Source organism: Caenorhabditis elegans, chromosome X, assembly GCF_000002985.6.
Source record: "Caenorhabditis elegans chromosome X".
Taxonomy (NCBI): Eukaryota; Metazoa; Nematoda; class Chromadorea; order Rhabditida; family Rhabditidae; genus Caenorhabditis; species Caenorhabditis elegans.
Window position 1 is genome coordinate 12197099 of NC_003284.9, and position 19388 is coordinate 12216486.

General features: G+C 33.7%; 1 protein-coding gene and 5 non-coding genes across 6 annotated transcripts; 4 read left to right on the forward strand and 2 right to left on the reverse strand.

Moving 5' to 3' along the window:
- Nucleotides 1–2557: 2557 nt before the first annotated feature.
- Nucleotides 2558–8534, reverse strand: cab-1 (the record flags this gene model as incomplete). Its single annotated transcript, NM_077635.7, has 7 exons — nucleotides 2558–3442; nucleotides 4103–4184; nucleotides 4232–4295; nucleotides 4341–4652; nucleotides 5986–6292; nucleotides 6353–6444; nucleotides 8336–8534. The coding sequence occupies 7 exons, from the start codon at nucleotides 8532–8534 to the stop codon at nucleotides 3221–3223; spliced, it is 1278 nt and encodes a 425-aa protein (NP_510036.1). The 3' UTR covers nucleotides 2558–3220.
- On the forward strand, nucleotides 4947–5093 carry C23H4.12. Its single transcript, NR_072249.1, has one exon. It is a non-coding gene; the product is annotated as an Unclassified non-coding RNA C23H4.12 (non-coding RNA).
- A 136-nt stretch (nucleotides 8535–8670) lies between the features above and the next one.
- Nucleotides 8671–8805, forward strand: C23H4.10. The gene has a single exon (NR_072250.1). It is a non-coding gene; the product is annotated as an Unclassified non-coding RNA C23H4.10 (non-coding RNA).
- A 74-nt stretch (nucleotides 8806–8879) lies between these two features.
- C23H4.11 lies at nucleotides 8880–9002 on the forward strand. Its single transcript, NR_072251.1, has one exon. It is a non-coding gene; the product is annotated as an Unclassified non-coding RNA C23H4.11 (non-coding RNA).
- A 9768-nt stretch (nucleotides 9003–18770) lies between these two features.
- C23H4.9 lies at nucleotides 18771–18865 on the forward strand. Its single transcript, NR_072252.1, has one exon. It is a non-coding gene; the product is annotated as an Unclassified non-coding RNA C23H4.9 (non-coding RNA).
- On the reverse strand, nucleotides 18771–18865 carry C23H4.13. Its single transcript, NR_072253.1, has one exon. It is a non-coding gene; the product is annotated as an Unclassified non-coding RNA C23H4.13 (non-coding RNA).
- Nucleotides 18866–19388: the final 523 nt, after the last annotated feature.

A 19388-nucleotide genomic window follows, 5' to 3' on the forward strand; every position in this document is an offset into this window, starting at 1 on the left:
AACATAAAACTGGAAGAATAATTTTTGTATCGATGAATTCTAGTATTCTAATAAGTGAAAATTAAGTATTCACCTCTTTTTGACTCGAAATAAAAAAATTTCCATTTTTTTTTGAAATGTTTTATTAATATTCAGTTATCCTAACATCATAGATATGGTTTTTGATAATTTCTCACTGGCAGTACTACACCTTTAATAATATCTACGTAGGTAATTTTTTCTTTTAATTTTTAAATTAAATTAAATGGTCGTGAAATAACTTGCTGTGAAACTTGACTTGAACTGAAACTGTTGTTGGTCCCTATTTTATTTCCAGGTAACTACAAACTGATAGCGAAAAATCGTAAAACTGTAGATATGTTTGTGCAGCATTTTCTTCACATGAAAAGGAGCTGTCAACATGTTTTTCCGCGTTCGATTACACTTTCATTCCATAAAAACTTTCATTCAATTGATAAAACTGACATCAATTGTTGATTGACACAATCCGGACATCACTTGCAATCAACAGCAACCTGAGATGCGTTTGTTGAAACGAGGAGGAAGTAAATATGCAAAACTAGAGAATACAAGTTTCAAAAAACACATATTTTTCACCTTTGAATCTGGAAGAAAATTTACAACTATGTTGTAAATCAACCAATTCGGCATTTCTAGAAATAGTATCAGAATTGAATAAAGTGGAACTCAAAACACAACGTGCAAAAACCAAAGCAGTTATTCAAATTTTTTGTGATGAACTATTTTTAAAAACTGGAAAGTTAAAAAATTAAAATGTTTCCATACGTGAGACTTTTGTAATTCATCTTTTGAAAATATGATTACCAAAAAAATAATCACAAAACAGAAATTTGGAAAAAAAATATGTGCTGACGAACCAGTTTTGAAAGTTGCAAACATTTGAAAACGAACAATACTAGCATGTGCAAAAACGTATTTCTAAATATTTTCTTAAAAATTTGTCTTAACCTTAGCATGCAAAGTATTTTGAAAAGTTATTCAAGTTTGATCTCAAAATATGTAAGTAGTTCGATACTTTTTTCTTATATTTTACCACGTTCCTGAAATGAAACAATCAAATTTCTTCGCTTAATATCATAATTAATACCAAATTGAAACAACTCTGAAGTCATTAAATTTGGAGTTCCCAGTTCCCAATTACCTAAACCTTTCAAAAAAACTATTTTTAAAGCTCACAAAGTTTAAGCTCCATCAGTATTCTCACATGTGCTTTGTGCTGTGATTCATTGTTCCGCTCAGCGTCAATCATACCAAGAATAACTTTGCAATTCTCTGTTTTCTGGTTCCCTTTTTGCACTTTTCAAAAGGACCGAAGAATTCCAAATGAGCTCTAACTCAACTATTCCGGATTCCAAGTTTTTCCTATCTTGCTCCAAACATCCGTTTCCCATTTGCTCAATTTGTCTCCGACCAGAGCTCATCAAAAATGTGCATTTTCCATGATTTTTGAGAAACGCACGTTTTATGTGCTCTTTGAATGTTTTCACAAGGCAAAAAAAACTGAACTGAAGAAGTAATTCGAGTGGTTCCGTTTTATTCTAAATGTGCCATGTCGGGAAATGGCCCAGAATACACGAAAACGTATTGCATAAGCTGATAATTTCAGGCGGCGATTTTTGAACATTCGACGTGTTTGCCTTTTGTTAAGTTGAGAACAAATCACGAACTTTTTCCCATCGCCCCCTCGTTTTTGTGCCACCATGATAGCAAGTTTCACCTTTTTGATCGAACAATATGAAAATTCTGGAAACTGGGTATACAAAAGAGAAACGGAATCCCTTTTCATCATCACTTTTCAAAACTTGCAAATTCGAAAAATGTTGAATGCGAAATTAGAGTGTGCTGAATTCAAAATGTAACCAAGCAATGCACGAAAGAGCAGAGCATTGAAACAGGAAATTTTGCACACGGCTCTTTTCATTTGCAGGATATATGAATAGGCTCATGGGAGAAAACCAGGAAGTGTGAAACTGAACAATGAGCTTAGAAGTTTGGGTTTCTGATCATAATTTTTATTCATGTTTCCAAATGTATACTTTTTATATAACATTTTAGTGTTTCAGAGTTACACAATTTTTTAATATTTCAATATTTCACAATAAAAAAATTAGTTACAAAGAGGTACAAAATTATCTGCATTCCAGCAAATTGGTCCCTAGCAATGCTAATCGGGTTATAAGTGATCTCAATTTTCCGCCAAACCGTTGTCAATATAGAATTCGCTGTTTATCTTAGACCCACTCATATTTCGTTACTGATCTTTTCCACATTGTTGGTGGGTGATTCACAGCTCAGATGAAGATTGTATGCAAATAATTGAAGTAAAAAAATAAAAATGCAAGCAAGTTTTCTTCTAAAATGACAGCATTCAATCAACCGAGCGAAAAGTATGTTCTATTTTCTAAAACTCCAAGAAAATTTTTTATTTAATTTCAATACATCCACATCTTAATTTAATTTTTCCAAGATATTGTTTGAGCGTCATGGCATTCTCTAAAAAAAACAGTAATAACTCATACTTGATTAAAAACCTGATCAACATGAATGATTTATTATCCAAAATTTCACTCGGATAAATTTATAGTGGACTCGGTGGGTCGAGGTGTGCGAACGAACTCATCGATGGTAAATGATGATGAATGGGGTGGTTGACAAACGGATCTCTTTTTTTTATCTCACAAAAATGAAATTAGGAATTCTGATTCGGAGAAGAAAAAGTTTACAATAAACGATTAGAAAAATGTGGAAATGTGTTAGATGGTACTCTCTCTTTTCACCGGTGTTATGCACAAACTACGAAATTGTTGGTTATAGGGGGGAACGATTCAACAACGGAAAGGGGAAGCAATTTTAAGACAGAAAAGAGAACTAAGCAGTACGCTTAGTTTTTACAAACAGGAATTTAAGAAAGTTGTCTTGGTTTTCCAACCCTTCAGGTGTTAAGGCTGAAGGGGGTTTTTAAGTATTTTTTTTGTTGTGGCTTTGAAAAAATGAATGAAAAAGATGATGAAAATGATGGTTGTTGTCGAAAAGACTGATCATGTTATTTTTGAAATAGAAAAACGTTGTTGTTTCAATTGTTATTATCATTTAACTTTTTTGTTGAGAATACAAGGTAGTTGATAATTATTCGATTTCTCGAAAGAGGCTAAATACAAAGGAGAGGTTGCCGATATGTTCATCGAGCACCACGTCGAATTTAGGGCTGAGCAGCAAAGTTCGGGTTGCAAACTTCGATGTCACCAGTTGGAGCAAGACCCGGGCACTCGTAGACACTGTAGTTGTTCTCTTCGTCCGCACCGTCTTCTCCGTCGGACTCGATGATTCCTGGCGCATCTTCTCCGCAGATGATCTTCTGTTTTGCCTGCTGGTACTGGTGGAGTTGGGCTTTGTAGGCCAAAGTCTCATCTCCCTTGTTTCCCTGAAATCATGTTTGTATCACGTGTCTAGTTTTCATCTCATATCATATTCGTCTGTAATCGAGCCAAATCGGAAAGCGAGATATGGGATTTATTTGAATCAGATTGCTCTTTTCCGGACTCTGATTTTCAGAATATTAATCACGCGACACTGACTCTTTTTCTCTAACGCACAAGCTCTCACATTTCACATCATTTTTCTCGATTTCCTCTCTCTTTTTTTCAATGTAATTCTGTTAATGGATTAGCTCAAAGCGACCTATGCATATGATGTATGGGGGGAAATATACTCGTTTTTTATGTGAATATGCACATGAGCTGTGTGTGTGACCAAAAGTCGATGCCGAGAGCTCAAATCTATTTCTAGGAAACGGGAAGAATAATGAAATTTGGATGACAAAAAAATTGAAGCAAATTTAATTGCAAATCGCAAACAAAAAACCAACCAAAAAAGACAAACGTGACCTAATATTCACACTTCTCTGAGTTTTTAACAGCACAAAAAAAATTTCAGCAAAAACTGATAATACAATTTTTGGGTTTTTTTCTGAAAAATAAGTTTTTATATTTGGCTGTTATATTTTTGACAAATTTAAAATATTAGCCTAAATATTTCTGTTATGAAAAAACAACGTTGGCGAACGTGGAGTTGAGATTATTACCTTGTTCTTACGGAATCCTGGTCCAGTTCCGGCGTATGGAGCGTACTCTCCATCATCTGGGGTCTCGGTACGTCTGTTGTTCCTAAAACACGCATTCCATTAATTTAAAAATTAATTCAAAAGTATTACTTGTAGTAATAGGTTCCTCCGGCGACGGTACCAATAAGTCCAACACACATAACAGTTCCGACTGCTGAAATTTAGAAAATAGTTGCTTCCTTGACACCCTAATACAAACCTAAAAGCAGAAGGCTGCTGCTACTGTATCTCGGTGCACTTCCTGAATACTCAGCTGAGGTAGCAAGACGGCGTTTGTCAACGGTTTGAGAAGAGATGGTCTGCTTGGCTGGTTGGGGCTCTTGTTCCACAAACGAGACGAACTCGTTTTGTCCTTTTTTCTGGGGTACCTGTGGCTCACCAGTGGCAGTCTGCATCGCACTTTCGAGCGACTCGACGTTCGCCTTGGCGGAAGGTGTCTGCTCGGACAGCTTCTCCTGGGTCTTCTTGAGCTCTGATTCCTTGGCGATTTCATTCTCGAGCATCAGCTCTCCTGAAACAATGGTTTTAGTTGATAGACATCCAATTTCACATCCCATCCACCCTCTTAACGTCACTCTTTTATGTATTTTTGTGTTTGCATAGCGCATGTGTGTTTCTGAAGCTTTCAAAGAATCCAAATGAACTCAATTATAAGCTATTTAGGAGATAGATAGATGAAGTGGATAGTCACGCGGTGGCTCTTTTTTCTTGTTTTTTTTCCTTTTATTTCCGTTTTTTTCCAGCTTGCACTAAATTCTTCCATTTATTGCTTCTGTTTGCTCAATCTAAAAAATAAAAAGAACATTTTCCTAGTATTCACGTATGTCTGTTCTCCAAGATTTTCCCGTATTGCCCTAGCCCCGGGGCAATCGGCAATGTGTAGCGCACTCCAGGAAATATGACTTCCTGGCAGGAAAAAAAAGAAGACGGGGCACATTACGGAGGACAACATCAACATTTTAAGCTTATTCACGTCATCGGGGCACGAAAACGGAGCACCACATGCCTGCTTTGCTATTCAAAATCTTTTGAACTCGAACTTTGGTGGCATTTTTGATGATGTCGATGGGATTTTTTCGTGTGCTCAAAAATGATAAGATGGATTTGAACGAATTTAAATACTAAGGAATGAAACACGATTTCTTTGAAATTGAAGACAAATCAATGAGATATTTGTTGGTATTCTTAACAAAAAAGTTAACAAAACATGGAATAATATTTCAGTTTTAAACTGGAAACTTTTGAGTCTAAGTTTTAAAATTACTATGGTAATGCTGAAGTTGGCATAATTCCTTCAAAATATTCAACTACCAATTTCACATTCCTTAACCTATCTTGTGAAAAATGGTTAAACAGAAAAATAACCAGGACTTTCACAACCGAGTGCAAGAAAATATTTCTCCAGTTGAACTATTGGAGTGCTCCTATAAGTTAAATCATATTTCTTATAAAATCATGACAAAATATATTTCTACTTCACAATTTTTTTAATAACACAAAAAATTTCTCAGTATTTCCATCTCCAAAACAAAGTTGGGGGGTTAGCAGAACTCCATTCATCGTCACAGTTTTTGTTGTTGTCGGTTTAGGGTTTTCGCCCACTTTCTAATCATTATAAATGAACACATGCACATGACACACTTACTCACTCCCTATTTGCGCCACCCCTCTCCCCATTTCATTTCAAAAGGCAGAAGCACACAGACAAAATAGAAAAAGAAAAATATGGCTGAAATGGGAAAGTGAGTGGAACCGCCAAACAACACCGAAAATGAAATGAAAAACAAAACAAAACAACGCAAAACTAAATCGGTTTTCAAAAAAAGAAATTACCCCTTCCTTACCTCTCAACAAATCATCCAAGTCAAATGGCTCCTGGGCAGGTTTCTGAGCAACTTGCTTGTGATGCACTGGAGCCAAAGGTGCCTTCTGTTCAGCATCCTTGACAGCGGCATTGGCTGGTTCTAGAAGCTCCTGCTCATTCATGAGTTGCTCCAGCCACTGGTTGAGCTCATCCTGATGTTCTTGTTCTGCTTCTTGCTCAAAATTGGGAAACTGGGCCGGAACTGGATGACTTTTCATGTACTCAATGAGGTACTCCATGTAGCTGTCATCATCTTTGTATTGTTCCACTTCCTTTCCATAGTACTTCTGAAATGTTGAGAAAATGGGAATATATTGCAAAGTTTTCTGAAAACGTTCTGAACTAACCAACAAGTCCTCCTTATTTATCTTGTCATCATGCGCAAATTCAACATATTTGTTGGCTTTGTTATCTTTTCCATTTTGGACCGCTCCTCCTTCTGAAAATTCTAACTGTTTGATTTATGCATGATCATTATGCAATTTGTTTCTGATACTAAAAACTAGAAAGTCATTGTGATATCACTTTTTAAGATTTCGCTAAAATGTAAAAAGATTATGGGATTTGTTTCTTTTTTCTAATAAAATCCAATCAAGTTAGAAAAAAACGTATCTCGTATGCTTTTTGCATTTTAACTGCATAGAGGCCTAAGGTATCAATTGAAGATTTTTTAATGGAAAGTGTTTGAAAAGGTGCTTCACTACTATACGGTATTGAAAACATTTCTAAATATGACATCTCCCAGAAGTACAATTCCAATCACTGTTGGTTGACTTATTTTCTCATTTAATCTCAAAATAGTATCCCTTTTTTTTAGTACTTAACATTGGTTGACTGATTCCAAGGACACTACATGTTCGTGCTTTTTCACATTTTCAAATAATCTATTTTTAAAATAGTGCCTGCCCAAGTTCAAACATTCCAAATTCTGATAATCTGGCAGAATTTTTTTTGAGTCAACATGAAGAATAGAAGAAAAGTGCGATTCACGCTTCGTTAAAGAAGCTGATTTGAGATTTTCTTCTTTTTTTCGCAATAATTCTTTTTTGATTTTCCAAGAAAAGGAGTGGGTTTTTGGCCATTGAAAAATTGTATTCTTTCCATGAAGAATTCTATTCATTGAATGTGCGAAAGAAAGCAAGTGGAATTGGATTTCTTGCTGACTCATATTGTAAACTGAAGATCCTCCAGTATTTTCGCTTGTTTTTTAATCTGTTTTGATTGATTATTTTTTGTAATTTCTTAAATATAAATGCCTCAAGACCATTTGTCCAAAAATCCACAAAACACGACAAACTAATCAGAAGAAAAATGAAATTGTAGAATCAAAAATGTACATGAGGGACTTCCTTTTTTCTTCCCACTTCCGCTTCTTTTTTGTATCTATCCAAGAGCCGTGCTCAATGAGTCATGTGAGAGCTCACTCTGTCACTGAGCCTGCCTTAATGAGATGTGGTGCGGTGATGCTCTCAAATGAAAGTGTTGCACTTCTTTGGTACAAATCACGTGCCCTTTTACACAAGGAGTAAGTGCTCCCGCCATATTGGAGAAAAAGTGTGGGCGAGATTGAAAAAAAAATAGGCAGGTGAGTGAGTTGTAGGTGAATTGAAAAATGAAATGAGCAGAGAAAATGTCACTAAATTGCACCTGTCATTTTCTGAATTTTTGAGGTTTCTTTTCTTTGCTTATTTTTTTTCTATTTTTCAATTTCCAAAGAAAAAAGTTACAGAACATGAAGTTGGACTTTAAATAGAAGATGGAAAATGACAGCTTTTGCAGGCTTGATTATGACGGAAACCGCTTATAATGGTAACGAGTGGGTGTAAATGCTTATTAATCAACTAAAAATTAAAAACAAAATAATCAATCACATTCGGTACCTTGTTAAAGTTTATAAATTGAAACAAAGTTGCAATAACAACTTGAATAGTTTTTTAAAATTTTTTAAAATCTAGCGACTGATTTTCAAAAAAAAACTGACACATTTTTTTCAAAAATACTACGCAGAGAGCTAATTATTAATTGTGTTTCATTTTAGTTTCAATTTATGAAACAAATTTAAAACAATTTCAAACTGAGAAATCGAAAAAATTAATTGAATCAAATTGAGAAATGGTTTTAGTTTTTCATACCCTAGGAAGTTCAACAACAACTTAACATTACAAAAAAAAGTATTAACTCAGTAAACAATTTTTCTGAAAATGCTAGGTTAATGGTTACTCTTGGCTTGCAATTATAACTTTTAACAACAACAAAAAACATTTTGAAACCATATAATCATAAACAAAAAACTCCCCTCTAATTACCCTCTTAATATAAATCAGACTTACCTGTGAAGAGTGCGGCATGTGTGGCAGAAAGGCAAGCGAGCAGCGCAACGGCTCGCCACATGCCCATCCCGTATGAGTGCCGAAGAGTGGTTCTAGCTGCTCGGCGGTAGCTCGCCGAGTTTAAGAGGCGGGCCTGCGACTTGGCTCGCGACGTCGTCGTCGTCGTCGCTTTCTTTTCGTCTGAGAATGTATACCGCATCTGCAAGAACTCTCTCGTTGGTTGGAGGATGACGTGCGCGTAGGAGACAAGGCGGGCTGCTCGCGCACTCCTTCATTTCATTCAGTCGCCGTCGTGTCGCCGTTGCCTAACGGCTACACTCACTCGCACACTATTTTTCAGTTTCTAGAAAGAGGCTTTGAAAAAGGAGGATAAAAGAGGGAGGAAAGGAGAAAAACGCCTGAAGGCAATATCTGAGCATTGGAGCATGGACCCCGAAAAAAAGAAGGGCCCCCCTCCAGCTTCACTAACATATATGCATGACATACAGAGAAAGAGGAAAGGGACAAAACGGGTCTTGTGACGGACAAAAAAGGAAAGAAAAAGAGATAGATAGAGAGAAAGAAAGCCGTCCTCATCATCTTCCTCTTTGTTTCCGGAGCCCTCTTACAACAAGTGGAGAAAGGAAACGGGTGCCTCTTCAAGATTTTCAAGTTAAGGGTTTGTTTGACTTTCATTTCATTTCAGCTGCTTCACGGTGGCTCATTTTGTTGCTGTTTCAGGGCATTCTAAGAATACATGATGTAGGATGAAAAAGGCAAAAAACGAAGAGGAAGCAATAGTGCCCGAAACTTAGCTAAACATTTTTGGAAAAGTTAATAGTTGCTGAGACAATATGATTGGTTCTTTCAGTGAAAAAAACCCCCTTTTTTTGAAGTTGAAGGTTTCTAAAACCAATAATGTATCATTATAAAAACCCAAAAAACAACAAAATAGATCTATCAGAGCTGCACTTCCTATAAAGTTCAAATTTTTTTTTGGTAATCAAAACTTTAGTTTGTTTTTGCTTTAGAGACTTCCTTATTTCTATTTTTGCTCCTAACTAAAAGGAACAAAAAAGAAGCTAAATCAAAACATTGTACTTTTCAAGATCCAATCTATAATTTCAAGTTTATTCATATTTCCTCAACACAGGTTCATAATGAATGTCACAAAACACTTTTAGAAATCAAATAGCCTTTCACCTCATTTTAACATTAAAATGTTTTCTATTCCACCTGCTCGGAGAATTGCCTCTGATGAAAAATTACATTTATTTTAGTAACCATAAGGATTTCAGAGTATAACAGGAACAAGGAATACTCATTCCACTAAACCATAATTCATTGAAAAGTGGTCTGATGTCTGTTTCAGACATGCTCATTGATTCTCATCACTGCTTCTCCCCCCATCTACATTTTTTGGTTAGACTCGGAACCCCTAGTGTTCTAACAGACTCAAAACAAGAAAAGAGTGTCAGATGATGAGTCTGTTTTTGAGCAAACGTTCTTCTTATTTTATTTGGATTTTATTTCATTATCCATAGCACTTATGGTTCTTAAAAAAAACCGATCCGGTTCAAAAAAGATGTCATTGACGTCAATGGTGAAACTCTTGAGCCGAAAAACTTGAGATCTTCACGTTGTCATTGGAAACTAAAAGTGTATCTGAAACTAAAAAATGTTTTATGAAGAGGCGTCGAGCATTAATAACACGCTTTGGCGGAGATGAGCAAAATATCTAGATATAATGTTAATTGTGCGCTTGGTAAGACGCACACACACGTGACTTGTGAATATACAGAGATATTTCAGAAAAATATGAAAAAAGAGCTCATTAGCGATGTGCGAGCTTTTGTCGTTAGACTAACTGGCTCAATATGATCATGGCTCCAAAAGAAATGAGCATGCAAGTACTTATCAAGGACATTAGCCAATATTCACAGAATTGGAAAACGTAGCACGGAAAGTCGTTATGGGACCTCAACCTTTAAACTATTCCATGAGGGAGTTATAGTATCAGAATACCGAAAACTCATCAGAACTAAAAACATGTGATTCATGACGCAAGTTATAGGAAACAACATCTCCCTCACTACTTCTTTTCAGGTGGCTCACTGATATGTGGGAAGGGAATCGAATAATAGGTGGAAAATTATAGACTGCGAATAGTCTGTATTACTCATTTCTTGATCTGGCGTACTTCTCTGCTTGCAGAAAAATATTGTATGACGTTGGATGGGATTGAGGGTTGATCAGGAAAGCCAGGTTGAGTGACGAAGCTGGGGGGCATTATTAATTTTGAAAAGCCATCACAATAGTAGATCTGAGCTATTAATAATTTCATTTATCAGTCGGAAAAAAAACTGAAAGGTTAAAATGAAACTTTAGTATGAAAAAATTCCTTCAATCGCTTTTGTAGGTTGATTTATTAATATGGAAAATTATTAGTGAAAAAAAAATAAAGCTTAAGATAAGTAAACTAATATATTTCGAAATTATCTAAGTACTTTCTTGTTCGGTTGGTACTTTTTTATATTTTTTTTTAGTGATTATTTGGTATTTATGTATTAAATGCCCTCATGTTAAATGTTTTTTCTTGTTCAAAAAATACAACGTGTGGAATATTTTTGCATTTTAGGCTTAGAAAGTATTCAGTTCTAATTCCTTCAAGGAAAACTGCATATCATGTCTATTTTAATTAATGAGAGTTTAATTTAATGTTAAAATGAGAGCATAAAATACAAAAGTCCCGATTTTTTTTCAGTTTTTTATTATTATTTTGTACGTACTTTTTTTGTTGAGAAAATTGGGTTTTTAATTGTTACAGTAAGATGACCATACACACGTTACTAATAGAAAATCCTGTGGTAAAAGTGTAACATCCCATGATAACTTGAAAATCATTCTTTTAAAAAAATGTTCGGATTAAACATTTCCTCACGTCCCCCCTTTCCTTAATTCCAATATTATTGAATAATAATTTACATTCAATTTGCCCAAGATTAATCACAAAAAGGTTTCTGAACTTTGGATATAAAGGGATAAGATGGCACTGAACATTTATAAGATGAACATTTTTGTGCCGTAATCTCATATTTTACCCCCGCCCGCCTACATACCTCGCGCTGCTTGCCCATGCACATCAACATTTGCGAACTTTAGTTGAGAAATGAGATTTTTTCGAATTTTATTTTATTTCCTCAGCCGTTACGTAAATCGCATCAGAAAATGAAGAAGGAAAAAGAGGAACAGCTCATAATAAACTCAACAAGTCCATCATCATTTTTGTCTCTGATTGACTTTCCGGATGAAGCAACCATTGAAAATTTTCGGGGCTTATCTAAGTGAAAACCAACACCAAAGACCAAGTGCATAAAAAACTTGCGGGACCACCGAACTTCTCTCATCCATCTCCACCAACTTGTCCCGAAAGGAGGCAACGGGGAATTGGAGTCTTGTGAGAAAAATGAGAGAAAAATAGTGAAATTAAAGCCAAAAAGAAAAAAAAGAAGGAGAAGAGCAAGAGGAAAGAGAGCTTGTTGTGGTTGAATGGCTTTGTAACTAGAAAATTATTTCAAAGCGACAAATGATGTCATTATACTTTCTAGTTAGAGCAGGAACCAATGCGAATGACATAGAAATATAGATTATAGGTTTTATATTGTTCTCCGTTAGATTAAAGACAAAAGACATTAAGATAAAGCTTATAAGTGGAGTATTATATATTAGCCCGGAGTGGCTCGAGGAGGGAAGATAAGTAACCTGTTTAGCTTTATTGTTTTTGAGCAGCACGCAATATCTAGGAATCAGCTCAAAACATGGTTAATCAAATAAAAATTGGTAACAAAAAATCATGGGTAATTGAATAAAAATGTCATAAAATCATAAAATCATAAAGACAGGGAATTGATTGAAGCAATTATTTTTATTTTCAGTTTGCTTTTGACTACAAATTGTAACAAAATGCATTTGAAAATTTTGAAATTGTTTTGTAGTTAAAAGACAATACATTCTGCAAAGAAAATATGTTTCCAAAACCAACCATATTCAAATTAGAATTGATTTCTGACATAACAAATATTTTTTCCAGATACATATGAGAAGCCATCAAGAATATAAAAATAAAATAAGGATGATCAGTGTGATGTATATTTCACCAAAGTTCTGTGATTATCAGGGTTTCAAGTTTTTGAAATAACATTCGAAGAGGGGATCAACTTCAAACTAAAACAAATTTAAGATCGTAATATTCATTAAATTCGCGTTTTTAGTCAACCGGATCACGGATGTATTGAGGGAGCGGAAACAAAAACGTTTTTTTATTAATTTTTGAAGTAGGAAGGCTTAACTTTTTATCATTCAACTACGTAACTTTCAGATTGAATTAAAAAATTTGAAACTTTTCAAGTAAATTAAGTCACAAATTTAAGGGGTGCGGTCAGTATTATAGACCATAGAAGTGTTCGTAAAATTATAATAACAAGCTAGGATTCAAGAAAAATTTTTTTGAGAAAAAACTCAAATCCTTCACCTCGTTTATATTCCGAAATATCTTATGTTTCAAAAAAAAAAACTTAGCGTAATTTTGAAAACGAAAGCATGCCCCAATATTAAAGTTTACATAAAAATATTTTTTTAGTCAAGTGCTCCGATAGTGACAAATATTCTTAGAAATTTTTAACCATTATATCAAAATTATCTCAGTAAAAAAACTACAATTTCTTTAGAGTGATCAACATATCAAGAAATGAATCTAATATTGTCGGTATTCACAAAACTGCTCAGGAAAGGAAAAAACATGTGACGTATCATGGCGACCGGAATTTCGCCATGTTGGGTATCGATTTCGCAGGAAGGTAAAGAATGTGTAACTGATAACGCAATTGCACAAAAACTGAAAGGTGAGAGCAATCGTCGTCATTAATGGTCTTGTTTGTGGATGGTGTGGGTCTTTAGTACATTTCAGATGACCCGATAAAATCACTACAGTATCTTGTCTATTGTGACTATTCGACATTTCAAAATTGTTTTCCCATATATCGAAAATTTGCTAAAAATAGCTAGAACCTGGTTTCGAGGTCGCCCACCAAATGGCAATTTTCCAGGAAAAAAAAAGAAAGTAAGAAAGATCAAGTGCAAGATAGCGTGTGTCGATGTCATTAATTATGTCTTTTTCTCGTGTCATCGCTTAGTTTCTACATGCGTCAATACCTCTCTCATTCCTAATTTTGGAAAATCATAGAAGACATGTAATCTTTTTCTGATTTCATATTTTCAAATTTTTGACGTATTTGCTACGTACGATAACAATCAGAAGATTATTTGAATATCCAACTACAACATAAAAAATAACAAAGCTAGAAGAAAAAAACAATTAGAAACAAATAAAAAGCAATTAAAGAAAAGGAACGTAATAGCCAATATTTTTTTTTCTGTGACAAAAAAGTTTAATCAAATTTTATGAGTGCAATAAAGTGCACGCTTTTACCAACTAATTAATTTTTGAAAAACTAATTTCGAGAGACATATACTTTGAATCAGTTTAGTCACATAAATTCTCAGAATCTGGATATTTGATTTAGACTATTCCAGAACAAATATGAAAATGTCTACAAAACGTATGGAGAGTCGTAAATATTTTGAAGCACTTTTTATATTGGCGGCAAGGAAAAAATGAATAGCCTTGACTTTGTTAAACCGGGGATTTGAAAGCCACTGGTTCTTTTAATGAAGTGCATTTAAAGTTTAAAAAAACTTCATGACGGTTTTTAATATTCATAATATAACTCAATTGCTCCTAGCTTGAAAAGTTTTTTATCAGCGAACGTATTTTTCCAACTTAGATATAATAGTAATCCGGAAAAAAGATTTAGAAAATTCAAGAAGAAAAATAAAAAAAAACAACATGCGGGTAGAGCTTATTTCAAAATTTTTGTTTTCGGGTTTTCTCATCTAATGTAAATATTCGGTTGTTTGGAAATATACTTCTCTTCATAAATCTTTAACTAAAAGGGTAAAATTTTGAATCAATAGCTCTACTAACATTAACAACAACTAGTCATTTTTCAAGACACATGAATAGTTTTTCTAGAAATTTGGTATGAGAAGAGAATAACAATCAAAGTAATCTAAAATGTCAAAAAGATTGAGTCAAACTACAAGTTTATCTTTTTGCAGGCAAACCGACCGCTCTGTCGACTAGTTGCTCATTTCTATTTTTTGTTGTTGGAAGCTTCTCTTGTAGTGAGAACAAACGCAAAGAAAAAGAAAAACAACTCCAAATAGGATATTTAAATTGAATTTCAACGAGCACAAAACGGAATGGGAACAGAATGGATTTTAGTAAGAAAATGGAAACAAAATACCATTGACTCGTTGTGATTACTGAGAAATTAAAAGACATTTAACAGATTTAGTAGTTTGAAAAATAATTTGTTTTAATAAAAAAGGGATTGGAAAAATAATGCCAAGTAGTAATGATAAAACTCAAGATATGAAATGCCAGAAAATTAGTAAGTAAGTTGGCGCAAATAAAATACAATGTTCATTAGACTATCTAACTTACTGAACATTTTATGAAAACATTACTTTTATAGTTTATTTCCAAAATTTTTGCCGACTATCACCTGAAATCTTCTAATTATGCTACACAACATTTTATTTTGTTTTGTAATTATCATTATTATCCCAATATGTGAACTGATTGCAAGGTAACAATATTTAAACTTCACGCTGTATTTACGTTTTTGAGCGGTTTCTGAGTGAGCGGAAATGAAAAAGTTGTGATAAGTGACGGGAGTTCAAAATAATGTTATAAATGTTACAAAATTAACGAAAAATGTTGTATATATTTTAATTTATGATTTTGAAATCTCCTAAACTATTTTTTTTTTGATAAAAATTTTTTTTAGCCGGTCAACGAATCTGCATTTGATCTTTTCCAATACATTTGTGAAGTACGAAACAGATGATGAATGCGTAACTGATATTGGTTCAAGGCAACGATGCTTTTATGACGTCTGCTTTTGAATTTTCACACTATCGAATTCTACAATTGTAGAATTCAGAGTTATAAATGAAGATTTGAGAGAAGTACGGAAAAAGTTATCAAATCACGCCAAGCCTAGTTTCTGACATCAAACATATAGAAAAATAAACTCAAATAAGTGTTCAACTTTGAAAATTTTCAACTAACTTTGTAATTATGAAAAGAGTATTGCAATGTGAAATGGATCAGGGCTCTTTTAAAATGGCAATATAGGCGATTGGAACCCCAAAATCCCACGAATTCTTTGGATTGTTACTGTTTGATTTTAAAATATCTTTGAGAGTCTTATTTCCCAAATCTAATGTTGCTTATTATGAGATGAGATCGCAAGAAAAAGGCTTCAAAAACCGACAACAACATCCGTGACTCACCTCTAATCTGAAGTCATTTGATGCACGAGTTCAACTTGCAAAAACGAACAAAAATAATTCGAATAGTTTTCTGAAAAATAAAAGCTTTGCTGAACGAAAATATTTTGAGAATATTGGAGAAAAAGGGACACATTGGTATTCACCTTGGTTTGCCCACCTCCAAGAATAGAATGAAAGAGCGAGCGTAATTAATTTTCTAGAACGAAGAATAAGTTAAAATGGAAGGAAAGAAGAGAGAAAGACAAGGGCATACACAGTAAGAAGAATTTTCCTTTTTTGGAAATAAACAGGACAGAGTTTTCAAAAGGGATTGGGGGTGGGAAACAGAAGGACTTTGTTTCGAAACTAGATGCACCTGATCAAACGGATAAAAATTTTTAAACAATTCGCTGTTGTTCGCTTGCCGCAGTCGCCGCCGAAATTTGTTTTTATCCGAACGAAATCCCCCCTTTTTCCAATATTTTGCCTTGTTTGTCATAAAACAAACAATCAAGTTTTATCTTTTTTTAAATTCGTTTTAAGTCTTTCTGAAAAATTTTCAGATGGTCGACGAAATAAAGTTTTGTTTTGGAAGAAAATTCTGAGAAAGTTTTTTTCCAAAAATTTAGTATTCAAAATTCTAGTTTATTTGAGGAACAAAACTAGAACAAAGGGAATTTTGACAGCAACAATAAAGTGATAACTTGAAGCTTTTTGTAAATGGCATTAATGTCTAACAACCAACGGCATAAACGGAACAAAAAAACAAGAAAAAAGTTCACAAAAAAAATATTTAAAAAAAGGGAATTCATTAAACAACAGCATCACACATTTACGGGCTTCCAATAACTTTTGCGATTTGAAGAGAGGCATATAAAGATTTTTCATCTAAACGCCAAAGATGCACTGGTCAATGAGCTGAAAGGATTATACATAGATGAATGGCTGATCTAGATATTTTTGAGATTTTCAAGTTTTTGTGTCGTCTAGAAATAAGAAATTATTAGAAAATAGGGGAAATTTGACTAAAAATTAAAAGCATGCGGCCCGAATGCGGCCCGAAATCTAGATATTTTTAAAGGTGGTGTAGTCAAATTGTTTTTATTGCTTTGTTAGGCTCAAAATTGTTTGAAAACACCGAATTTCAAAATGAAACTTCTTGAAAACTTCTCAAAAAAACTTATGACGGCTCAAAAAATGACCCAAAATTAGTTACAAATTGGAATTTGACCGACTTGTCAATGTCGCAGTGTCAGGAAACAATTTTTTTTTAAATCAACGTCAAATTTTGATTGTACAACATAATTATCTTGCGTTTTTAATTTTATTTAGATATTTTAAAGTCGATGGACGGCGAGATTCTGTAAAAAAAATTTAAAAATCTTTCTCAAAAAAAAATCAGTTGTTACAATAAGATACAGTAATTGAAAAGCTGATACTTGCAATTTACCACACGACAATCCTTTCATTTATAAATCTATGCCAATTTCCATCATTAAAAATATTTTGTTTTCGAAAATAACAAGGCATTCGCAAATTACAAGGAAACCCTCTTAAATTATTGCAAGTGAGACATTTGTCAGTGCTGCGACTAATTTGATGTAGCATTTCTGCGTCTGTTGACTTGTGAACAAAAAATTTTCAAATTGTTTTCTCCAAAATTTTGATTCGTTAACTTGTCAAGTATGGTCTGATTCGCAACTGATTTGTTCAAATGTTTAGAAAATTTTGAAATTCAAAAATTTCGGCAGTGCTCATGCTCATTATTGTTTGTAATTTAATCAAATCTATTCTAACTAAATTATTTTTTTAATTGTGTGAATCATAATTCGATTTTGTTTGGTTGTGTTTCTCTCGAAATATTCAAAGGTGGAGTGCTTTTTTTTTAATCCGAAATTTTCCAAAAGTGCCGAATTTCGTATTGAGACGTTCTGAAAATTTTGCCAAAACAGTTATGGCAGTTCGAAATGTCGAAAAAATGTTACATTTTCCGCTAAAAAAATTGGTCGCTAAACCAATTTTTGCCAACTTTAAAACGTCTGAAAATGCGAAAATAAATGTTTACTCGAGTTTTTATTTTACAAAGCATAATTATGCACAATTTATAAATTTTCATAAAGCTTTAAACAAGGAGTACCGGTTTCTGGGTTGTGTGGTTTTGAGTTGTGCCCAAAGCGTGCTCAAATTAGCGAATTTCGTAATGTAACTTCTAAAAAAATGTTTATGGCGGTGATTTTAGCTAAAATTGGATTTTTTTTACATTTTGAACAGCCTAAAAATGTTGAATAATTTTTGAGATGTTTTATTACGAAATTCGTTTATTTGAGTACATTTTTTGTCAATTCGTTCAAAATACCCAGAAACGATGAGCTCCTTTAATCAATTTGTTCTATTCACACTTTAGAATCCGTTTTGCATTGAAATGTTTGATGTAGAAATGCATTCCTAAACTTCAACTGTTCTTTGCGATCAAATTTAAAAAAAACCTATTACTAAAGATATGTGAGTTAAATTGAACGACGTCTGGATGTTTTCCTCGGGTATTTTTTTTCTCGAATTTTTCCTCAAACTACCGCTTTCCACCTGCCTTTCTCGAATAGCAATTTGCATTTTCTCATTCACTCCTCAAACAGGTTTCCCGCACTTTTCGCCACCTTTTTCACACTGTTACCCACTTGATTAGATATATCATTCTTTTGTCGGAATGTTTGCTATCAAATCAACAAAGTTTTCTGGTCGCTGATTTCAGACTGATTTTTGAAGTTAAAATTTGGTTTTTCTTGATACGATAGTTAAATTGGAACAAGAATCAGTAACTGAAGTCATCGAAATTAAGAGCCGCTCATAAAAATTAAATTACTGATTACACATCCAAAATTTCGGTTACCTCTTCTAACCATACTGCCGTATACTTGAAAAAATCTTATCACTTCTCATATCATCATAAAGAAACAAACGAAACAACTGCGACGTGGTTTTCAAAAATGGATTTGCGATCTTTAAAGATCGGATGACGTTTTCTCATCTCTTGACCACTGATTTATTTTACAAGTGTAGGATAGTGATTCGACGAATTTCGTTGATGCGATAATCGATTCAAATCAAACACTACATTCAGTCACCCGAAACGTAGTCATTCAGATCAAGTAGTCTCCACCTTTCTCATTTCAGTTCCCGACCCTCTCATTTTGTTATTCAACCCCCTGCCGTCGGTGTCCGATCATCCAGATGTCCAGTCAACGTCTAAAATGTGACGTTGTTAATTAACAAGTTGATGATTTTTTTTTAATTTCAATTTTACAGCAATCTCAACCAACACTTCCCACATTTTTTCCTTGTCACAGTATCACATCAATCTCTCACTTTAGTTATACATAATTAATGTCACTGTTGAGATAGTTTTAAAAAAATGTCCTTCTCATCTTGAAATGAACAACTTATTAGGAAGGAATTTCTCAAAACACTTGCCTGACTGCTTTAATCTTGATAAGTGGTTTTCTGAACCCATTTCTTTGAAATGTTTGGGTATCACTTTTTGGTTGGACATAAAGGTGAAGCATCGCCAGATGGTGAAATTGTTAGAAAGTGCTAAAATAGCTAATGATCATAATCACACATTTTAATTATTATTTGAAATTTGTAATATTAGTAATTATATTTCTATATTTTAATTTCA